The 22,973-nt window shown below is 39.5% G+C and overlaps 1 protein-coding gene across 3 annotated transcripts in view; it reads left to right on the forward strand.

The window, feature by feature from the left end:
- The window catches only part of LRRC31 (leucine rich repeat containing 31), a 75,873-nt gene that overhangs the window by 37,403 nt on the left and 15,497 nt on the right, over positions 1-22,973 (forward strand). Inside the window, exons 2-5 of one of the 3 annotated variants that reach the window (XM_043492319.1) lie at positions 10,508-10,667; positions 16,131-16,200; positions 20,414-20,960; positions 21,976-22,233. In XM_043492319.1, the coding sequence (XP_043348254.1) occupies positions 20,948-20,960; positions 21,976-22,233 (271 nt within the window). In that variant the 5' untranslated portion in view covers positions 10,508-10,667; positions 16,131-16,200; positions 20,414-20,947. Of the gene's footprint in view, positions 1-10,507; positions 10,668-16,130; positions 16,201-20,413; positions 20,961-21,019; positions 22,234-22,973 lie in introns of those variants that run through there. The other 2 variants (XM_038417578.2, XM_043492320.1) reach the window with 2 other exon arrangements.

Genomic DNA, 22,973 nt, shown 5'->3' on the forward strand with positions numbered 1-22,973 from the left:
TCCTGCTACCCTTCCCCTACCCACAAAAAGCCTCCCTCCCCTGGTATCCCTGCTGAGCCAATAAATTCAGTGAGCTGTATTCTATTCATCATCATCAGAATTGTTCACTAAAATTCAATTATAGGGCCAATCAGTTACACCTGTGCAAAGTCCATGAAGACAGTGGGTTTGCAAAGGTGTCACTGAGGGAAGAATTTGGCCTAGGGAGGAAGCTTTAGCACTGGTGATGGTATGAAAGCAGGAAAAAACAAACAATCTCTAAGCAGTTCAACTAAACTGAGAATTTATTTAAACTGAGCACACTTTATATGGAAATTTTTGAGAGACAATGAACATGGACTTCCAAAATCTACAGACCTCCACAGAAAACCATACTTTTAAAAGGATAGTTCATTATCAGATATCTATATTCTTTGAGGGAATCAATCCTTAGAATTTGTGTGGATTTCAAATCAATTCCAAAACAAGGGAATAACCATATCTTTAGTTACTTTATAATAAACTGTATATGCATAGTTGAGTCATACTTTAATCACAAATACTTTACAGTGAGACAGAATGAGTGTGGGATTCCATTCCAGCCCCCATTTCTCAGAAAACCATACCATTTTCTGAAAATTCCCATAGTTGGTCTCAGTCCCAAAGTGAATTTTACTGAAGGAATGTGAATTCAATTAATTCAGCCATTTGAGTTATACGGTAGTGGGGGAGGGAATTACTCTCACCAGGAAAAAATGTGACCCACTTTTAAAAAAAAGTCTCATAACGCACAGGTGGCTGAAACACTAGACACCAAACTGGCCATCACATTAGTCCTCATGGAGGAGGAAAATCAAGACAGATTTGAAGATAAATAGCTTAGTATCTTTCAAGTTTTCAAGCTATGTGTCTGAACATGCACCTTAAGACTTGTTTTCATTCACTTTTTTTTAGGGCACTTGAGTCATAAAGTGGTTTAGGATGCTGGATGTTTGCTGAAGCACATCTGAACTGCCAAAGTGCTTCTGAGCCGCTAAAATATTTTTAAAGATGCCTCAGCATCTTTAGCGCTTTAGCGCTGAACTGAACTACTTTTACAATGGCTCAGGAGATAGGAGGTAACTAGTGGGAGAGAATGTAGGATTGCCATACCGTATTGGACCAGTGGTCTACCTAATTTGTTTCCAGTATCTGACAGTGGCCAAATTGGATGCTTCAGAGGAAAGCACTAAACCTTTGCAATTACCGAACAGCCTCCCTATAGGGGAAGCTTCATTGTAACCTCCTAAGAGTTTGGCTTGTGTCCTGAAGCATGAGAGAGTGGGGTATTTGGAGGTGGGAGGTGAAGTGGCAAGGGCTGGATGTGAAGACAGAGCTTGGAGACCAGGAAGTGTCTTTTTGCTTTCCTTTTTAGTAAACCAGAAAAACTATATATAAAAACCTGACATTAATAAGATATTAACAGCCGCCAGGGGATTTGTCTACACTGGAAAGTTGTACTGCTTTACATATACCAGTATAAAGCATTACAACCCCCTAGCATGGGCATGGTTATATTGGTATAAAAGTGATTTTTTGTGGTATAGCTATTCCTATATGGGAAAAGGACTAAGCTATATTGGCATAACTATAAGGCACATCCACATCAACTATAAGCTGCATCCACACTAGAACTTTTACTGGTGTAACTATTTCAGTAAAAAAAAATCACATCCCTAACCAAAATAGCTAGCCCACTAAAACTTTTCAGTTTAGATCAGGTAAAGGTGACTGTAGTTAGCAGGTGACCATTTGCACTGGTTTCCATGTCATTCACAAAATGTATTTGGATTTTGACAAGTTAACTATAGTCATGGATTGTATAGAAAGTTACAATCTGCTGACAAACATGCTCTTGCACGCACGATTGTTCTGCAAGCTAGTGCCAGGGCTATTTCAGATACTGCCTTGAAGCATCTGTTAGGGAAAGTTGGATGGATTTTGTTTGCCGTTTTTTGGGGCTGGGGGTGGGGGTGGAGGTTGTATTTTGGTTTTGGTGATGTTTCCACTGGAAATGTCCTGTGGAAATATGGCAGCAAACAATTCAGCTTCCATTAATCTGATGAAGCATGAGAAATATTTGCAGATATGTGGTTTGAATAAAGATAAGCAAATACCAAGACCCAAACTAGTATCAGTTGACACACCCAATTTAGGAGTCTTAGGTCTTGTCCATCTCAAGCCACTATGGTCTTAACTAATGTAATTGAGCAACATAAATCTATGGCAGGTTTCAGAGTAGCAGCCGTGTTAGTCTGTATTCGCAAAAAGAAAAGGAGTACTTGTGGCACCTTAGAGACTAACAAATTTATTAGAGCATAAGCTTTCATGAGCTACAGCTCACAAATTTGTTAGTCTCTAAGGTGCCACAAGTACTCCTTTTCTTTTTATAAATCTATGGCTTCCTCCACAAAGGCTGTGTAGCCTGATGCTTTTACTGAAACACCAGGCTTTGAAAATTTACAAGCCGGAGAGAAGATTCCACTCATATGTGAGTTTTTCATGTTAGTGGCTCTGTGAAGGCATTTTGTTTTTTACTGGTGCCTCAGTATATCCCATCTGAAGAAGTGGGATTTTTACCCAAGAATGCTTATGCTCAAATAAATTTGTTAGGCTTTAAGGTGCCACCGGACTCCTTATTGTTTTAGTATATCCTATGTAATTTACATTAGGTTTTCTTTTGATTATACTAGGAAAATTTCCCAAATACTCTTGTCTCTGAAATTCCAAATCTAATTCTTTATACTGTGGTTCATACTGATATTCAGAATATCATTAGTGTGAATTTGGACTATGTTCATTTTGCATAGACACAATCTTGCATACGATTTCTCTCTGCAGGAAGATTAGAACTTAAATGTTTAGTTTCAGTTGACTTGAAAACACAAACTTCCTTACTGGAAGAGAACAGTAGTTTGTCTAGGTTCAGCCTGCTTCAAGACTAGAAGTGACCTAGCCTCAGAGGGAAGTAAAAACACGAATAATGTACATGACAAGCTCAGTAATGCTATTTCCTTTGGGAAAATTCCTACCCAGACCGAACAGCAATTATCTTGGGTCAAATTCATGATTCTTTTAAAAGGCTCACTCTGCCTCCTAACAGCTATCATACTACAAACTGCCATATAAAACAAAAACACTTTGAAAATAGGGAAAGCATACTTCTGATTCCTATATTAGGTAGGACATTGGTGAGAATTGAAAGACTGCTCAAAATTTTAAAGCTGGGTTCATATAAAAAATGCATACACACCAGCTGTTCAGTGCTACATTCATGTATGACTCTTCTCTGATCCTATTGCACAAATCCTGGCTGTACAGCACATTACAAGGATGAAGACAAGTTAATCTCTTTCTTTGGATTCTTACCCTCAACAAACCCTTCTTGGCAGCAGGCAGAACCACTCACCCAGTGCTAATTCTGTCTCAAATTATTAGGCAAGAGGTGGCAAGACACAAACTTCATGAACTAAAAACACTCACAAATCTAATCATGTTATGTGCAGCGTCAAAATGTGTATAGCAGTCATATGTATCTAGACAATTTATTCAAAGCAATCTACTGCTTTTGGCAAAACCTACCCTAACAATCACAATATATCATGTATAATATGGACTTGTTGGAAGAGTGTCATTCTTTATAATTAGATAAATTAAGATTTCATTAATTTAAATACTGCTTTGACATACTTCATGTGCATATAGAATTACCATTTAAAAAGTAATTTGCAATATATCATTGCAATGGCTCTGCTCTACTCTTTTGGAAGGAGGTAAGTGTACTTTTAAAATCCTCAAGTAAATTAAAGAGAAAGGAAACAATTTTTTAAAAAATATATCTTTTTCTTGAATAGTATTCAACATAATATTGATGTAAATACTGTATATTTCTCTGACATTTTTTGCGTCTTCTTTTAGAAAAGCTTTCTTGGTTGCCTCAATTATAGCAAGTTTAGATTCTGTTTAAAAGGAAACAAATTTACTCCCAACAGTAAAACCTGAAATCTTTATTGTTTTTGCCTTAAAACTACCCAAGTTCGAAATTGTGCTGGATTCATAAGTCCACAGTTAGCAAAATAAATGGCAGTTCTAACAAATAAAGAAAAAAGTATGCTAACGTTATCAGACAACAGTATAAAACATGCTTCCTTGATTGGGGTAAGGTACAAATTGGCAGACTAGATTTAGAGGGCTAAATTCTAATCCCAGATATGTGGGCACAAACTGCTCTGAGACTGAGATTATTGTCTAGTCCTAAAACTGGATTGAGAACAATTTTTCTTCCTCAAGGAGGAAAAATAACTATATTTACTCTAGAGACTAACAAATTTATTAGAGCATAAGCTTTCGTGAGCTACAGCTCACTTCATCGGATGCATTATCCGATGAAGTGAGCTGTAGCTCACGAAAGCTTATGCTCTAATAAATTTGTTAGTTTCTAAGGTGCCACAAGTACTCCTTTTCTTTTTGCGAATACAGACTAACACGGCTGCTACTCTGAAACCTATATTTACTCTGTGTATGTCACCAATGGAGTTTGCATATTTTTACAATCTGTGTAACTGTAGAAAATATTAGCATGTTACACCATTATTGACCCATCTGAATACCAAAATTGGAAGCTGTAGTTCATTCATCAGTAGTTCTAGGGCCAAATTCAACCCTGGTGTTAGTGGGTGCAGCCTCAGCTGAAGTAAATGAGTTTAATTTCCACTTGCTAGAGCTGATTTTAATAGTTATTATTAGGACTGATCTTGTTCCCATTGAAGTTAATGGGGGTAGGAGCAGGCTAATTATTCTGCACATTTCTAAGGCAACCTTTAGCTACATGTATTACACTAGCATCTAAAAGCCATGACCAAGATCAGGCCCTGACCCCTGTGTGCTACACACTGTCCAAACACTTAGTAAGAGACCGTTCCTGCCCTGAAGATATTATAATATAATAGATAAGACAGACAAAAGGTAGGAGAAAGGAAGAGTTATTATTCCTATTTTTCACGTGGGGAAATGAGGCACAGAGAAATTAAGTGACTTGACCAAGGTCACACAGGAGGTCATGGCAGAACTGGGAATTCAACCCAGATCTTTTGAGTCTCAATGTAGTGCTTTAACCACAGGACCATCTTTCTCACAACCTTAGCTCTATTAATATTTATTTTTATTTGTGGTAGTAAATAAAGGCTACAGTTGAGGCCCCATTGTGCTAGGCTTTACAAACAAACATATAAGAAGCCCTGCTCCTAAAATCTAGTATATAATCTATAATCTAGTATCACTCTGAATTATATTTTTAGATTAAGGGAAACAACAAAACAAGATAAGAGCTCTGCAACCCAACCCAAACCCAGAGGGAGCCTACTACAAATTTTGGGTTTGGGTCAGGACAGAACTCCACTGGACCCTCTCGGGCTTGGATCTGGTCAGCTCTGATGGCCTTCTCGTCTGTGGGGTCGGCATGGTGGCAACTGCATGCCCCACTCCTGCTGGCATCTGCCTCTCTGTGCAGAGTGTGTGTTGTGGAGTGAGTATGCTGACAAGTTTTAGCACACACAGCACATCGGAGAGCAATGGCTGGCAGGAGTGGGGCATACAGCCATTGTGCCAACCCCATGGGCAGAGGTAGTGACGGTGCTGACTCAGATTTGGTGGGCAGCAGTTGGGGCGAAAAATGACTTTCTTGGACTCGGGTATAATCAGATGGGCTTGGATCCAGATCAGGTCCAAGTTGGGCTTTAAAATTAGGCTCAAGCAGACCTCAAGTGGAAGTTAAGTTTAAATAAGAGCACAGTATGTTTGTGTCTCCGTGTGTACGCTCTCTCTTACATTCTGCATCCACCAGGACTCCCAGTAGAGGAGCTGCTCCTGAACACAAACTATTTAGAAACAAAGATGTGGTACAGTGAAAACAAAGTAATAATAATTAGCAGGCTTCATACATCACACTAAATATCTCAGACCTATGACCTTGCAGTAGATGATCTACTGTATTAATTGGGACCAGCAAAGAGAAAAAAAATGAAGCTAGTGCCCTTTTAACTTTTTTGACTTATAAAGCTGGCATGAAATGGTTGGGTTTTTTATATTGTCTGTTTTGTAACATTGGAAATGTAGGTTCTGGATAAGCTGGAAAACTCTTTGACAACTGGAGAACTAGACTGGAACCTAAGGGAGTTAGGTTTCCAAATCCCATTGAATTTCACTGGGATTTGGGCATCTGATTTAAATTCCTTTGAAAATCGTATCTGTGTGCAGATAACATCATCACCAGAGCCAAGAGAATGAAAACTGAGCTGCTGAAAGAGGAAGGGACTTTAATGCAGACTGATTAAAACTCTTTGGGGTTTGGGTTTTTTTTTTACACACCTATTCAACTTCAGTGACAAACTAACAGTGTGACTAAATAAAGCCTTTGGTAAATATGCAATGCTTTCCCTCTTCAATTAAGGTATTAGAGATCACAGTAAACATCCCTGAAACTTCCCAGAAGTTGTCCAGCAAAATCAGATAACTTGACATTTCTTGTATGTCTAAGATAAAACAAGCTGATTAAAAAAAAAAAACCACAAACTTTTCAGGCATTCTTTATGTATCGTGAACCAAAAAGGGCACAAAACCAAATTTTAAGAAAATTCTTTGGAGGTCACCTTAGATTAGATATAAGCTGTTATCAAATACCAAGCCCACGACAATGACTAGTGTTATTTTGTGAGTTAATATGCATAGCCATAAGACTTAAACCAAACTACATTTTATGCAGTGAAATTATTACATAAAATCTCAGACTTCAGGCCTGATCCAGAGAGATTCTGAGCAGCCCAACATTCAGCAGCTTCATCAGAAGCTGAGGGCTTTCAGCTTAGCACTGTGCAGGATCAGACCCATACATGGTAACTTGGGTCAACACTGTCTTTAGTAGGTACAGTGCTTTCTCCATAAGATGGTGACTGGAAGATACGAGCGTGTTGTACAGAGTGTGGAGAGAAGAGACTATCTTGATTTTCCATGATCTTGAGAGAAATTATTCACTATGAAAACAGACATATAGTTCATGTTCACTAAAATGTAAGGAAATTACAGAGATCTTGAAATATTAAGTCTACAATGCAATAAAGTAGAGCCTCAGTCTTTCTCAGTCTATAAACCCTTTAACTCTCCTCCAGTGGTCACACTCCCTTTAATAGCTGTGTGTAAGGAAGTTTCATCTTACTAAGACTTCAATATTTTTACAAAATATAATACAATGTATAAAGATGTACAAAATACTCTTATTCTGCAGAACAGTATCATTAGGACCCATTAGATATCAAGAGGCCACACATGCTAGAGACATCTTAGATACATCAACCTAAACTACATTTGTAAAAATAAAACAATGACGTACATGTTATGGTTCAGTAGCTTGAATAGTCCATAAAGTGTCTCCCAGTCATTAGTGCAAATAATTGAAGTTTTCTACTGTACTTCAAATAAGAGAAATTAACATGAAGACTAAGCTGTAGCTGCTTAACAGCTAGTTAATTTTAAGGAATATTTCATCATTAAATATTTTTACTTCCTCTGGGCTAAGTTAACTGGCATTCAATTTTCTATTGTATCTATTTGAGATTTTCTGCTAAGTATGGTAGCATTTTTTTAGAAGAGTAAATGTATAAGGAACAATGAACCATCTGGAAAAACAGGACATGTTCTATTTATGAAAAAGATTTGAAAAAATTTTCAAACTGATCCATTTGATTTTGTAAAAAATTTTAAGCTTCCAGCCACATGTTCAAGGATTATTCACTCATGAGAATATTTCTAACAGATAGCCAATGCTCCAACACACATAATTTATCATCTGTATTACCTGTCATATACCATGCCTATCTCTTCCTAAAGTTACTGTATCTAGAGTTAAGTACCATGGTTTAAAAATGCCATAAAGGAGACCAAAAGTAGATGTATGATTTTTCTGTTGTGATGTGAGGATATTTAATACCAAAATCTGAAAAATCACACATTTCCTGATATTGTATAACCATGACTATACTACCACATTACACTAAAACTAGCATTTTTTAATTCCATGAACATGTATACTTACACCTATTATGAAGGCCTTAGTTTCAAGATAAAGGAGAAAACCATGAACATCCAAGAGTTTGTATGTTCACCATCAGTCTTCATTTCAAGCTGCCTTAGTCACAAGATTGGCAGCTTTTAAAACACATGAAGATTAACATGTCAAAAAACTGTCTTAACTAACGCTGACTTTGCTTTAAATACAAATTCAACTTATCTTGATTAGCTCTCATCCCTCTTTTTAAGTCCTACCCACTCTGACATCACAAGCCCTTCTCCTATACCATCTCTTAAAGAGCCTGTAAAAACATAATTACAAGAAGAGCACCGTGCTGATCTGATAAACCTATTTCAACAGTTAACCTGCTAATCTGTTGTTAGCCTTTAAGATGCTTGGTGCATTCACTTAAAATCTTACTGTTCCCAAAACAAATGCAAGAGAAGGTTCAGAATTGCCTCAGCTCTTTTCTATAATACTTTTTTTCCTATTGATTTTTAGAAGCTACATACTTCTGCCATTTGGCCAGCAGATAGCTCAGAATTATGTATTCTATTGGATTGGGGGGAACTAGAGGATGACAATCCTGTTAAGCATATTGTGAGGCTAACACAGGGATCAGATGGTTATACTGCTCAAGCTGACAGTTTACTCTTTAATTCTCACAGTCAGTGAGTTAACACCTCTCAGAATGAATGCATGGTAAAGGGCGGACTTTAAAATGTCAGACATCTACTTGTTTCTTCTAATGTCAGTCTCAGTCAACAGGAAACTTGCTAATGTTGTCGTAACTGTTAATCCCCTGTGCACTTGCATTAATGTTCAGGGAAGGGAGAGAACCTAAATGAAGCAACAGTAAAATGGTCAAAAAACCCAGCTAACTTAATGGCTAAACCTGGAAAAACATTGAGCCACTCCCACTAATCATTGCTCCTGGAAAGAATTTTTCACCAACAAAGAGAGGTTATTTACCTTTAATGGTGCCTTTTCCGAAAGACTATTATGACATTAATTTTGAAGCCTTTTTAGGGATTGGAATAATGTAAATTTTCCTTGTTGTGGACATTGTCATGGTTACTGGATGGCTTCATGTAGTTTCACCATGAGTGAGAACATAAAGGCCAGGGCCACAATCTTCAGACAGTTTCCAGTATCAGATCTTGAAACTCATTTCACAAGCATAAGTTTGCCAGCAGGCACCAGCTGGCATAGACGGAGAAACTTTTTTTTAATAGAGTTGTTCAACCCATGCAAGCCTAGGTAGTGCTAGGAAGCATCCTATGCTCAAGAATAATTTTTCCCACCTGGGTTTCCCATCCACCCAGCCAGGCACCTAACATGCAAAACCTTAACATCTGAAATGTAATTAGTAGATCTAATCTGCAAACATGTTTTCTAATCGGGTGATTTTTAAGTAGCATGGCCACAGCCTAAAACTAGGAAACATTGGGTAAGTTTTCCCAGTAGACCAAGAGCACGGTCTTTCATCAAGAGTCTCTCACAAAGTTTGCTAGGAAACATGAATCAGGTTTCAAAAAGTGGGTTTAATACTGACAGGCAAAAAGGCCCTCTCAGGCTGAAACAAAATCAGCAACATAATTATGACTTTTTTCTTGGATTTTACCTAGCAACAGAAGCTGGAGACAGGGAAGTAACTTCGCAAGATCGGTGGCATCCAGAGTTGGTTTCTTGAGAAGAAGCAGGATTATTGCATGCTTTAGGGAAGTGGGATGACATCATTTTCTGAAGGAGTCACTAAGCACATCTGTCAGTAGTGGGTCTAGTGGGTCTTGGCTGGATTTTACCAGCCCTGAAGCACAGGTTCTGAATCATGCAGTGGTCTGCACATCTCTTTATGATTCTACTACTACCCCATTGTACATCTTCATTGGAGGGGAAGTGGGGAGAGCAGCAAGGAGAGCAGAGAGAGACCCAAGGGATGATATGTGGAAGGGAGCAAAGAAATGGAGGGGAATTTATGGTTAACAGAACCAAATGTAAATTGGTTCTGGGGACATGGGGAGTGGGGGGAAAGAAATCTTCTCTTATGTCACATTGTGACTGAGCCTGTCAGTCCTTTTTTGCCACCTGTTGGAGGTGTCAGTGCCCTGACACCTCCCTGCTTAAGGAAAACCCTCTCAGGCCAGACCACCAACAAGACTTAGTCCTCCAGGGGACTAGAAGGGCCAGAAGGAGACACAGACCAACTAGGGGCCAGTAGACCAGTTAAGAAGGCTTTCTTGTACCTTCTTGGGGGAATGCTGGGTGAGGTGGGTGTAGGAACTGAGTGCCTGAATACTAACCCAGAACTTCAAGGGCAAGCTAAGACCTTTGCTTAAAATGCTGCAATTAACTTTTATGTTCTTTTGCTCGTTTAATTGCACAAAGAGCCAAATTCTCATTTGTTTGTTGTTTCATTATTTAAAGATTGATGCAGAGATCATAGAATGAGCTGTACTGTTCCATGCAAGCTGACACATGCGTCAGTGTCACCATTATCTAAGAGGATGATTTGGAGGGTCACTTTATCATGTATCATAAGAAATTTGAAGAGGACTATCCAAAAAAACCAATAGTTTTCAAAAGTGTAAGTAAATTATCTTTAAGATGCCTTGAGAACCCAAGAGTGTGTCTTTCTGAAGTCATTACAAAAGAGAAGGCTGCCCCTGGTATTTCTTAAGTTTCAGACATGTTCATGTACCTGCAAAACATAACAGGTTGTCAGTGATGGTGCAGTGGTGAAAGAAACAATGGATGAAGCAGATCAGCTTCCATTCAAAGAATTTAGAAATAGGCAAAGAATTATTAATTCAGCTTGCGGTGTGCAACCGGCTGCAAATACAGAGACAAGGTGAGACAAATCAAATTGTTGTCACAAGAGGTTTGTCAACAGTGGGAAAATAATTTGAGGCAGAGAAGTCTTCTCTCCAATTTGACAGAAACACAGGATATGATTGACATGACTCAGCTGGTGATATTTGTGTTTGAAAATGGTTTGTAAAGGAAGATATTGGACAAAGCCACCTGTGAAGAAGTAAACAAGAGGGAATGTTATTACAAGTTCAAGAAGTACATTATTTATAACAAAGTAACAATGGACCTGGTTTGTGTAAGCAGATGCAGCATCAGCTATAACTGGATCCAAACAGGCTTTATCACACTCTGCAGTCCAGACACTGATTTTCTGAATGGTCACTGCCTTAGTTGTCAGTCAGCATATTATGATGAGTAATATGTTTCATCAAGTCCATTTAAGCCAGGTCTTCCCCTATGCAAAATGAGATGAGATTGTTGGGCCAAGGTAGAGTTTAGCAAAGGTTTTTCAGTCTTTTACCTGAGATCACAGAATCAAGAAATGGAGAAACATGATCTTGCCAGCAAGGAGTTGTGGCCTGAGAACCTCTTGATGCTAACTGGTGAAGTGATGCACAGGGATCACCTGGGTCTGGTATGTACATTTTAGTTTATCAGAGAGTGTCATGTGAGGTCTCAAATAAAAGATGGTGTCACACTGGTCATCAATATCATTGTGAAATGCTATATGGATGTTGTGTAAGAAGTCATTCATATACACTGAAAATGATGTTCTTAAAGGTGTGTGTCAAGGGACTGGGTACCAGGAAAGATGAAAAAAAAAAAGAGGTGTTTCTCCCCACCACAGCAGCTCCGGGGCTAGGACTAGGGCTGGGGAAGAGGCATCTCTCCCTGGAGCTGTGGGAAGAGACGTGTCTCCTCCCCGCGCCGCAGCCCCGGGGCTGGAGGAACCTCAGTGCACGGCCCTTGGTGGCCTCCTGCTCTGCAGTGCAGGCATGCAGCTTAGCAGAAACTTAGGTTCTGAGGATTCAGAGATTGGTATATGTTTCTTGCTAACCTGTACAGAGAAATGAGGCTTGTTGCAAAGACCTGGAAGGCAGTGCTTGTGCTGCCAGAGGCTGGTGGTTTCAGGGATCCACAGGAGGCACAGACAAGATTTCCTTACGCTAGGGGCAGGTGGTGTTGAGGTGACTCACAACCCTGGGTACTTCTGGGGTGCATCACAGGATGAGTAGCTGGACTTTGCATTTCTGATTGACATTGTTAAAAAGCTCACATTAGTTAATTAAGAGCTTCAGTACAAAAAAAATTATGTTACATTCATGAATTCAATGTGAAATGGGATTTCTGGATAGCTCAGATAAAAAAGCAATACAGCGCTTCCCAGCCATGAAAACCTGCCTTGGAGAAGTTTGTAGAAGAGATTAAAAATTAACATAACTAGGGTTATGTCTACACTATGCCACTGTAGTGCAGGCATAAACTACATGTACTACAATGAGTGTTTCTGGCTATACAGGAAACAGGCAAAGATCATGCCTTATTAAGGATACTGTTTTTATATTGCATATGGAAGTTAATGCAATTTTTGTGCTTTATGTCAGTTAGGTTAGTGTAGTGTGTCCTGTTTTTTTTTTTTTTTTTTTGGTGCTGCCATCCTTCCAGGATAACCACTGCTAGAAAAAGAAAGAACAAAACAAGGTAGAGGCAAATTTAAAATACATATTTAGAAATGGGCCTTATCCTTTAAGTTCAGAATCAGATTTGTATTGGAATACAGATTTTCCCAAAGTTTAGGGCTGTTCTGATGTTATGCTCAAGTTTGGCCCCATCATAAAGATAAGAGAGCCATGAAGATACGGCAAGGCAAGGTACAAAAATTTCAGTTTAAATTCTCGAGCATACATGCCAAGTGGAATATGTCTAATTATCTAATTCCAGAACAGACTCCAAGTTTTTATCCTAATCAACCACAGAAAAGAGAGTTTAAAGCTAAAGATCAATTAGGACTCTTCATAAATCATAAGATGGTATGGAAAAGCTGATAAAATTTCAATAATTAGAATTTGTGTAAAGAAGTCTGTTTCCTTAATCCAGTTTCTTTTGGTAAAAGAGGCCAAATGGAGCTAAGAGTCCTTGTGAAAGAGTGCAGGGAGTTAACAGATTAGCCTGCACTCTGATCACTCCGACACCAATTAGTATTTCCCTCCCTCTTCCCTCTCCCAAGAAAGGTGATTGAGGTAATTAAAGATAATTAGCTAATCAGGCTAGTAGGCTGTGTGAGCTAATTAGTCCATCAGCTCAAGATTGATAAAGAGACACAGGTAGGAAGTGCAGCTGGCGGATAGGTGAACTGAACCCAGTCTCACAGAGGCCTCAGGGAAGGGAGACCTCTGCTCCTCTCAGTTCCTGAGGGAAGGGCCTAAAGCACAGGGGACATTGTAAATACAATAGTATTATTGCACGGGACTGTATGAGTTGGTGGAGGGAGCTCAGATAAATGGCACAGTGGATACACAACCAATAGAGTCGAAGCTAGTTCCTATGGTGCGAAAAGTCAGGAGGGGAACATGCCATGGTACAGTCCAGTTATTTGTTTTAAGGAGTCATGTCTGACTCCTCAAGACAGATTTAAATGTGCAAGTATGAGGCTGAAAGTGAAGGAACTGGAAAAATTAGAGAGAGAACTAAAATAATTGTCATTGACATTAATGCAAGATAGTTGATGAAACATGAGAGATGGCCTGATCAAGTCTGCAAGCATCCCTACCAGGGGGCAAACATTCCTACTTAATATCGTTAATACTGCTTCTGAGAAGAGAACTTTGTGTCTGAGTTGCTGAAGGTGCCATCCAAAAATGCAGAGAAGAAAGTGACATGAGCTTTTTGCCATTTGTTCAAGACAAAAATAAAATGAAAAAGAAGAATGAACTTCTTGGGTGCAATCTGCAACAGACTGAAATATGTCCAATTGTGAATTCCACTTTGTATTGTAACCTCCCATTTTTGAACTATGTGCAGAGCACATGTCTAACCTTCCCCAAGGCAAGTCTATTATGATGTGTTCCAGATACCTACCCTGCCCAAGAAAGGTGCCTGGCACCTCACTGAAGATCTACCACTGAGAAGCCATCACTGAGCAATCTAGAGACATTAATTTTGATTGTCTCTCAATTACTAGCCCAATCCCATGGAACAACGGATTTTCTATCGGGTGTCTGCATAGCTACAGGTTTTCCAGCTTCTCAGCTTGGGCATACCAAAAACCGTGCTCCCTCATACTTCCTCCCTAACAGGGTCCTAGAACCTGGGCTCCAGCCCAAGCCCAAACATCTACACTGCAATTAAACAGTCCCTTAGCCTGAGCCCCACAAGCCCAAGTCAGCGGGTACAGGCCAGCCACAGGTTTTTAATTGCAGTGTAGACATACCCTAAAGGGCTTGAGAGGTCTGAGGCCCTGTTTTGGGGAGCAAGGATGACTGGACTATGGAATCTCATGTTTCAAGGAAGGTTTGAGCCAGGGAAGTGTTCCCTGGAATCCCTGAGTTAGGAACAGTGACTAGACTCTACCCAGTCTCAGACTCAGTTGCCTTAGAAGCATTTGGGACCCTGCAGTTGGGTCCACTTGCAACAGACTGGTGACTGTCCCTAGCTGGACTGGGCCAGGTTGTGACACAGTCAGCCTAAGCATCCTAAGTCATCCTAAGCATCTGACACATCAATGTTCAACACAAACCTTATTGAGAAAGTAGTAACACCTATTGAGACCTAGAGCACATGGTGGAGGTTCAAAAATTCTTCCAGAGTCACCATCAGACTCATGGTTGGTTAACTGTGAAAGGAGGACAGATGCGCTAGTCTCCCAATGATTTCAGTGGAGCTCTTTGGAAGATTTTGTCTCTGCATTTGTATGTATGTTGAAATTTGCTGCGAACTTATATTGGACTTTCACTGAAACACAGCATGCATATTATACTGGAAGCAGTTCTACTAAGTTTACAAAAGCACCTGAAGGAGGTTTTGGAGCAATGTGGCCGATTATAGTCTGATGACAACTGCCTCAGTTGGAAATCTGACTTGATCTAATGAGCAACAAAGAATGGGAACAACCCAAAGACAAAACTGGAAAACCATACCTAGAAGCCACTGAATCTGTCCATGACTGCTCCCAAATACAAAGGTCAGAGGCTGAGCACAGAGTGGTGACCTTGAGTTCCTTTCCTTTCTTTTAACAGTTCATAGAGTCACAGATTTTAAGGCCATGAGGAACCATTAGATCATCTAGTCTGACCTGTATTACAATTTAAAACAGGGGCTCCAGATTTCTATCCCAAACCTATATTTTTTAAAAGAGATTATGTCATAGCTCATTAAATCAAAATGGTAGAAAATTATGGGTTTAAAATTATGGAGTATCCATGAATTCAGACTTGTCAGTTTTTAGAAGACATGCCCTCCTCCCCATCTAGTCAGTGAAATACACAGTCTGACATCATTATTTAGGATGACTTTCAAAAGTACTTTAGAATGAATTGCTGATCACCAAATACAAACATGCTCAGTCCAGTAATACTTATTCTGACTAAAATTCTACAGAATTTAATGGAGAGTTTTCCTGAAGTGAGGCCTGTAGGATCAGATCCGTTATACCAGATGGTACCCTATGGAAGAAACACTGATCCTTTGACTCTCTTGATTTCTAATTAGGTTTCTAGTAATTAATATAGTTTGCAGGCCTTGCATGAACTCAGCAGATTACCCATTCATGTAAATGATTAACTGAAAGGGGATTACTCCTGGCATAAGTTCAACCAAAAAGAATTTTCCAGCACTGAAAAGCTGCTCTGACAAACTGGGAAATGGTAATACAGTATAAAAAATTGTAAATGTATTTTTCTAGCCCTGCAATTTTCCAAATTAATCTAATATCAAAGCACAAAGAACACAAACATGATAATATAAAGATACATTTCATATTATCAATCACACTTTTTTCTTTTATGAAATCAAAGCACATTCTCAATGGGATTCTTGGGAATGGAAATAAGCAAAAAGGTCAATTCATTTTTTTAAATACTTACATTGAATGAACTTTAGTCTCAATCTTACAAATGCATACTTTTGTGTGGACCCCTGTGCCATGTATATGAGAATGCATGCCTGGCACCTTTATTGCTACAGTGAACTTTTTGGAGGACCATATAAGCACTCTAATGAGTTCATACTCTTCCTTCAGGAGACCACTACAGTGTCCTAACTGAGACAGTTGGAAGGTCACAGGCAGGACTGAAGAAAAAGTTCAGTTTGTAAGTATTAACATCTCAATCACTTTCTATGGAAGAAAAATATTGAGGATACCTGCACCATAATTTCAACACATTACAAAACCTCTAGCAAAGAACATTTTGAATGGTATTTTTGAAATGTAAAGAACATTGTGAAAAATTAAAATCTATTCCTGCAACCCTTGAACGCATGAGTAGTCTCATTGAGTTCAGTGTGATTACTTGTGCAAAATTACTCATATACATACATGTTTGTGGGAGTGTTTGATATGTTCTCTGTAATACAATCAGTGTAACTTCAAAGACTCTCTTTCTGGTCATTCTAAGACATTAGATAAATATTAGAATAAGGCATTGGCTTAAGTTTTCATAACACAGTGAAACCTGATTTAAACAGGTTTCAGAGTAGCAGCCGTGTTAGTCTGTATTCGCAAAAAGAAAAGGAATACTTGTGGCACCTTAGAGACTAACAAATTTATTAGAGCATAAGCTTTCGTGAGCTACAGCTCACTTCATCCGATGCATCCGATGAAGTGATCTGTAGCTCACGAAAGCTTATGCTCTAATAAATTTGTTAGTCTCTAAGGTGCCACAAGTACTCCTTTTCTTTTTCTGATTTAAACAGCCACTCAAGAAACCAGTGAAAACAGATTGTCTAGCTGAATCAGCTGAAGACCAAACTCCAAAAACTTTCAGCTGAATTCAGTCCTCATGTATGCACACTGAAATCAATGTAGATACACCAGTGAGGGTCAATGGAGCTGCTTCCTCTGCACCCAACTTCAAGTAATGACAGATCCTGCTAACTGTAGCCTAGTCCAGGGTACTTTTCAGGGTTTCCAAAGACTTTTTTGCTGACTTTGCACAGTTGATGCACATCTGTCTTTGGCAGGAGTTCCCTTAGTTTAAATGTAGCCAGCAACAGATTAGTGGATGACACCAGCACACAAATTTGAAACAAACTGGGAAGAGGCATGAAGAGGTTATAGCAGTGAAGGCTGCAGACAATGAGATTGTTCCAGGAAAAGGAAATAAAACAGCAGATATTCAAATTATGGGGAGAGAAGAATGGGCAGCCGTAATAATCACATTAAAACAAGTTTATTTTCATCCAGTCTCATTAACAGTGTTGTAGCATAAAATTTTTATACAACCAGGACCTGAAATTTCTGTAAATAAGGTATGGGACCAGTTTTGGGATGTTTGGTAAAACGAGATGATGATTTCTGATTCGGCAGCACTGAAGTTAATGGGAGCTTTGCTATATTGACTTCAATGGACGTAGGAGCAAGCAACAAGACAGGATCTCTGTCTTAAGAAGTTGCCCACATTAGAAAAAAAGCAAGGACCCCATGGCCATTAAACACTATAGTCTGAATTCAAAATAACTTTATTTTAAATTCTTGGTTATTAAATATATAAGTCCCTTAAATTTTGTATAGACTTTGGGCCAAATTCATTTCTATGGAACTCCATTGAAGGTACTGGAATAAGAGTAGGGGTGACTTTGGCCCACTATACTTATGTTCTGTGTTATTTTAACTAGATGTGTTTTTTTTTCAAATAGATGCATGAATAAATAATTGGGAGGGTGGATTTATGTTAGAAGAGGTATTACTAAACTGAAGAGAAAATCCCCAAAATGATACTCAGTGATTAAGTACACGGACTATAGGATTTCAATGTTTGCAAATCCTTTTTTCAAATCAATTTGTGGCACTAATCTTCTAATGGCATTATTCCCTTGGAATATATGCTGGATTAAGGAGTCATGATGAGGCAAAGTACAAAAATCCAAATTAATCTCTCTCTAGTGGATGTTGAACAGGATGCATTTTTAACTAATTTGTTCTAGGGCAGGTTCTGTTCCTACCCTCACCCCAATTATTACACAGTGGAAAGAACATGTAAGCGTGTTTACATGGGGCACTCAAAGAGTGGTGTGATCACAAATCACCTCCCTGCATAACAACTGGGAGATACAGCTGATCTTTCATTAGTCAGTCCTGCCCTGTCCAGTGTGGTTGCCCTAGTGGGGGAAGAAGACAGAGAGTCTGTTCATCATGCAGCAGTAGAGCAAGTACCCAAGAGTGCACATTGGAGGGAAAGTCGACCATTGCACTGCTGGGTAAGGAGGACATGACCAGGCCCATACACTGCAATCTGCAGCGCATGCTAATCCAGGGCACAAACTGTGCCATTCCAAAGCAATATCAGTGTTTACTCCACCATACTGCAGCTGTCTGACCAGAGTCATCGTGCTCTGCACTGGAATCTGCCCCCTTTCCCTTCATAGCTTCTGCAAGTAAGGCCACATATGTACCCTAAGGGAGGAGGAAATTAGGTCACCGACAAACATCATTTCTAGATGCTGTTGCTGTGGCACTAGATTTCCTGCACAATCCTTTAAAAACCTGTAGCAGTGAAAGCATTTTTGAATGGACAGTACACCCCATAAAGTGTTAGTGTCAAAGCATTAATGTTAGCTTTAAACTAAAGAACTTGAATGAGTCTTTAAGAAATCCCAAAGCACCATGAGCACAGATTGTCACAAACTGCAATTTAACAGGCTCTGTGGCGTTGCAGTGAGAGTGCAGCGTTCTGTTCCATCAGCACCTGAGCCATTATTGCAGAAAAGAAGGGAACAGCTTGTCCACATTTTAACCCCTACCACTCAATTCCCAAGCAGGAAGGAAAAGAGCAAGGCATGGCAGTGGGTCAGATAGACTGGGGATGGTCTGACAGTGGCAGCAAATGTGAGATGAGGTGTTCAGAGACGTGACATGAGATGTAACATAGTGAGATGATAAAAGCATAGCTCACAGGAAGGGACCAGTCGGAATGAGCATCACCCATGCAAAGAAACTAGCATCGGGAGTCAGGATAGCATTATCATTCCTGGTGTAGGATAATACTAAAGAATGGTAAAGGCCACTGGAGACGTACTTGGAGAATTATGCTAGCTGGAAATGGAAAAGACCTATTAGGCCAACTCCTCCATTCCCCTGCCAGAGAAGTGTAGTGAGTTTTCTATTCTTTTTTCAAATCTAGTGTAAACACCCCACCCCAAGTACAATTGGGAGACTCTTTCACAGCCTAATACTGTCAAGAAGATTTTCCTGATACTCACTCCAGGTTTTTCCTGTCTTAATCTCATCCTGTTTACTCCTAGCTATACTCCTGTACATCGCCCTAGATAATTCCTCCCTCTCCTTGGTGTTTAAACCATGCAGCTATTTACAGACTGGCATCATGTTTACCCACACCGCCTGTCTTTTAGCCAAACTATCTAATTGCTTTTAAAGCGGTCCCTACAGCCCCGCTGATCTATTTTGTTTTTCTTTGCCAAATGCCCTCTGGTTTGCTAGTACCTTTGGTGGGTTGGGTAGGTTTTGCTGGGTTCATGATTTATTATCAATAGGCCTCTGTTTGTGATCACAGTAGCTTTCTGTGTGTTGGGAGCACAGACTCCTCTGAGGATGGATTTAGTAACTCATATTCCTTGATTTTTATTAATGTATTATTTGAATGGATTTAATGCTCACTCAGGCCATTCTCAGAGTCCTGGAGATGAAGATACTCTGTTTACCCACAAAACAGATACAACACAGGAAATGGCAGAGCAAGCTTCCATATACAGCCCTATCCATATGCTTCCTCCTTGACCCGGAAGAATTGCCTCTGCAGATGTGGGTTGTTCAGTCTCCGTGAGCTGTACAGTTCTTAGCCTTTCTTCTGTGACTGTAGACACAATTGCTTACCAGTAGTCAGGGCTGGATTTAGGGGCAAGCAAGCCAGGTGACCACCTGGGGTGCCGGGCTAGGGGTGCTGTAAAGTATTCAAAAGTTTAACAAATAGAGAGATGGGGGTACCAAAGACACTCCTTGGCTGGGGCACTATTTGATCTAGGGCTGGCCCTGCTAGTAGTAGTCATGGTAGTATGTCTTGGTTGGTGGACTCTTGTCAACTAGGAACTGAACTGATATTACTGTACAGTTGAACACACAGGGACAGCTCCTGCAAACTTTACTCAGTCAAAACTGACTTCAGTTGAAGCTATGACTGAGCAAGGATTTCAAGTTTGGCCCATAGAATTACATCAGTTTACAGTCCAGACAATCGAGTACCTAAGGTGAATGAAAATGAGCTAGCCTCTATTATCCCTCTTACTAAAACATTTCTAACCAAAGTATGCAAACTATTTAAATGCTCTGCTTTGCTCACACTCTTGCAGTTCTTTTGGAGTGTACTGAGGGTGAGTGAAGAGGTGGAGGAAACAAAGAGCTTTTTCTTCAGATAGTCATGTAATTTGATCTATAAACTGACTCAGCCCTTCTAAAATCAGCTGCTTCCAACAACCTGTGGGAGGTAGTAAGCTCAGTACCGAAGTAGATACAATGACTTCCTCATTTTTTTACTATTAATTTATTCTAAAAAGAAAACTGACAAGACTAGTGAAATGAATTATTCCTGGACCTGGTTATAAAAAGAGTGTTTGCTAAATATTTTGCGAGACCTGACAGCTCAAAATCAGCAGAACAAACAGCCCAACAAATTGCAGTTGATCAACTGGTTTGTACTGAGCAGCTGATTTCAAATTTGCGAAGACAAACTTTCTGCCAAACAACAACAACAACAACAACAAATGAAAAGAGCCAGACAAATCTGGCTTTTAAGGAAGAGAGAACTTCACTTCTAGAGCATGGTACATTCGTTTTCGAAGCCATGAAAGTGCATTAAAAGGTGCAACTGATCCTTTATTCCAGAAATGGAAAAGACAGGTACGTAACTTTGTCTATTACAAATATTGCAGTCCCCGTGCATGAAAAGTTACAAATGTAAACAAACATTACATCATTACAACATTACATTACATTACAACTTTACATCATGTATATATAATTCTGCTTTGTTATATCATTTGTTTTGTACATTGGTCATGAGAAACATAGTTGTGACTAATACATAATTGTATTTAAAAGTTCTCCTTTCCCACCTTTTAAGCACTGTCACTTCACAGAATTTCCAACAAAACATCATGAAAACCAAATAAAACATTTAAAAACAAAGTGGCATAAAAATTAGCTGTATATAAAAGGAATGTTTGCCAACAGACTTTGTTTTACCATTTCTTCCTTCAGCCTAATTGCTGGTAAAATAGCATAAGAACTATATATGAAGGACCCAGTGTTTCTTGTGTTACTTTTCAATTTTGATTTTCTTTTGAGAAAAGTAATGCTTGCATGGTACCTGAAATTAGATGGTAAAAGGAAATGACAAGGCTTTTCTGGCTGGTGTAAATACAGAGGGTAAAATCCTAATTCCACTGAAGCCAGTGGGAACCTTTCCAGAATGTCATCCCCAACACTTGGCACTGAGATGTCTGCAAATAATTTTCATGTGGACTGTTAGGAAGGAGGTGACAAAGGAGCCACCCACCTAGGTATCCCCCTTCGTTGACGAGATAAGCTGGCTTTTAGGACTACTATGCCCAATGAACCAACATAAAATGACACCAGTATAGCAGAGACTTAGGACCATTAGGTCTACTTGTGCAAAATACTGAGCACCTCCACTGTGGTGCTAAACACCATCAGCTCCCTTTGAAGGCAACAGAAATTGCAATGAGTTCAGAATCTGGTCCACTGAATTGTATACCATTGATACTGACATGAAGAGAATGGTGGGAAAGTAGCTAAGAAATTCCTGATAATATCTACTATAGGGGGTAGGCAGGTAACCAATTAATAAATGTTGCTAAAACAGTTCTACTTATGTTTGCCAATCTTCTGAAAGGAGCAAACCAGAGTTCCCAGGATAGATGTGGAGAGGGCATCTTGAAGAGATCCCCATTTCAGTTGATTATGAACCAGATCAAAAGGAAGAAATCCTCTGTGGAAAAGGGAAAACATCAGTGCTCATCAGGCACTAGATTCTTCAGGGGTTTACACACTGGGAAATCTGATGGCGAAAGCAAAGGAGAAGGTGAAAGAGCAGAAATCGATAACTCTAGACCAGATAATCAGAATGAGAAGCAAGCTCCCTGTGTAGCAGGTAATGCTGATACCACAGTGATGGGTGCATTAGAAATAGTATTGAAGAACGGTTTTACTGCTAGCCAGAATCCTCTTATTTGTTGTTGATAGTTTATTTTGTATGTGTTGTTTTCTCCTGATTAAGCCACTATCATGCTGTGCCTTATAATTTGAGGGACACAAAGCAACAACTGGGACCCATGTTGCTGAGGCTGGAGGGATAAAGCTTTTGAGTTACCTCACTCTTGATTCCTAGTGCCAGAAGTCAACATCAGAATCAGCTCCTCGGTTGCAGAGTTTCTATGGGACATCAGCACCTCAAGTGGTAGCTTGGTTTGCTTGCATTAAAGGTCAGCTTCTGTGCACCCTGCTGCTAGAAATTTTAAGACAACAAAAGCAAATCACAGAATCACAGAATATCAGGGTTGGAAGGGACCTCAGAAGGTCATCTAGTCCAACCCCCTGCTCAAAGCAGGATATTTCTCAACACTTGATATCGTGAGGATGGAAATCAATCTTCTAATTTGTGTGTGTATACAAGGTTGCTATTAACCTCTGCGCCATGGAAGAAATAAAGCTATCATTGAAAGGCTGGTGGAAGGTGAGGTTTGCAAAAGGGGTGGAGATAGGGTGGAGAGGCAAAATGTAGAAAGAGGGGGTTACTGTCTTTTGTGCAGCTTTTGGCGGCTCATTTTTGGCCAAGGATATTAGGTAAAATTGCTGGAGGAGTATTTTTACATATTTGCTAAGCATTCCTGA

The sequence above is a fragment of the Dermochelys coriacea genome, chromosome 9, assembly GCF_009764565.3.
Source record: "Dermochelys coriacea isolate rDerCor1 chromosome 9, rDerCor1.pri.v4, whole genome shotgun sequence".
Lineage (NCBI taxonomy): Eukaryota > Metazoa > Chordata > Testudines > Dermochelyidae > Dermochelys > Dermochelys coriacea.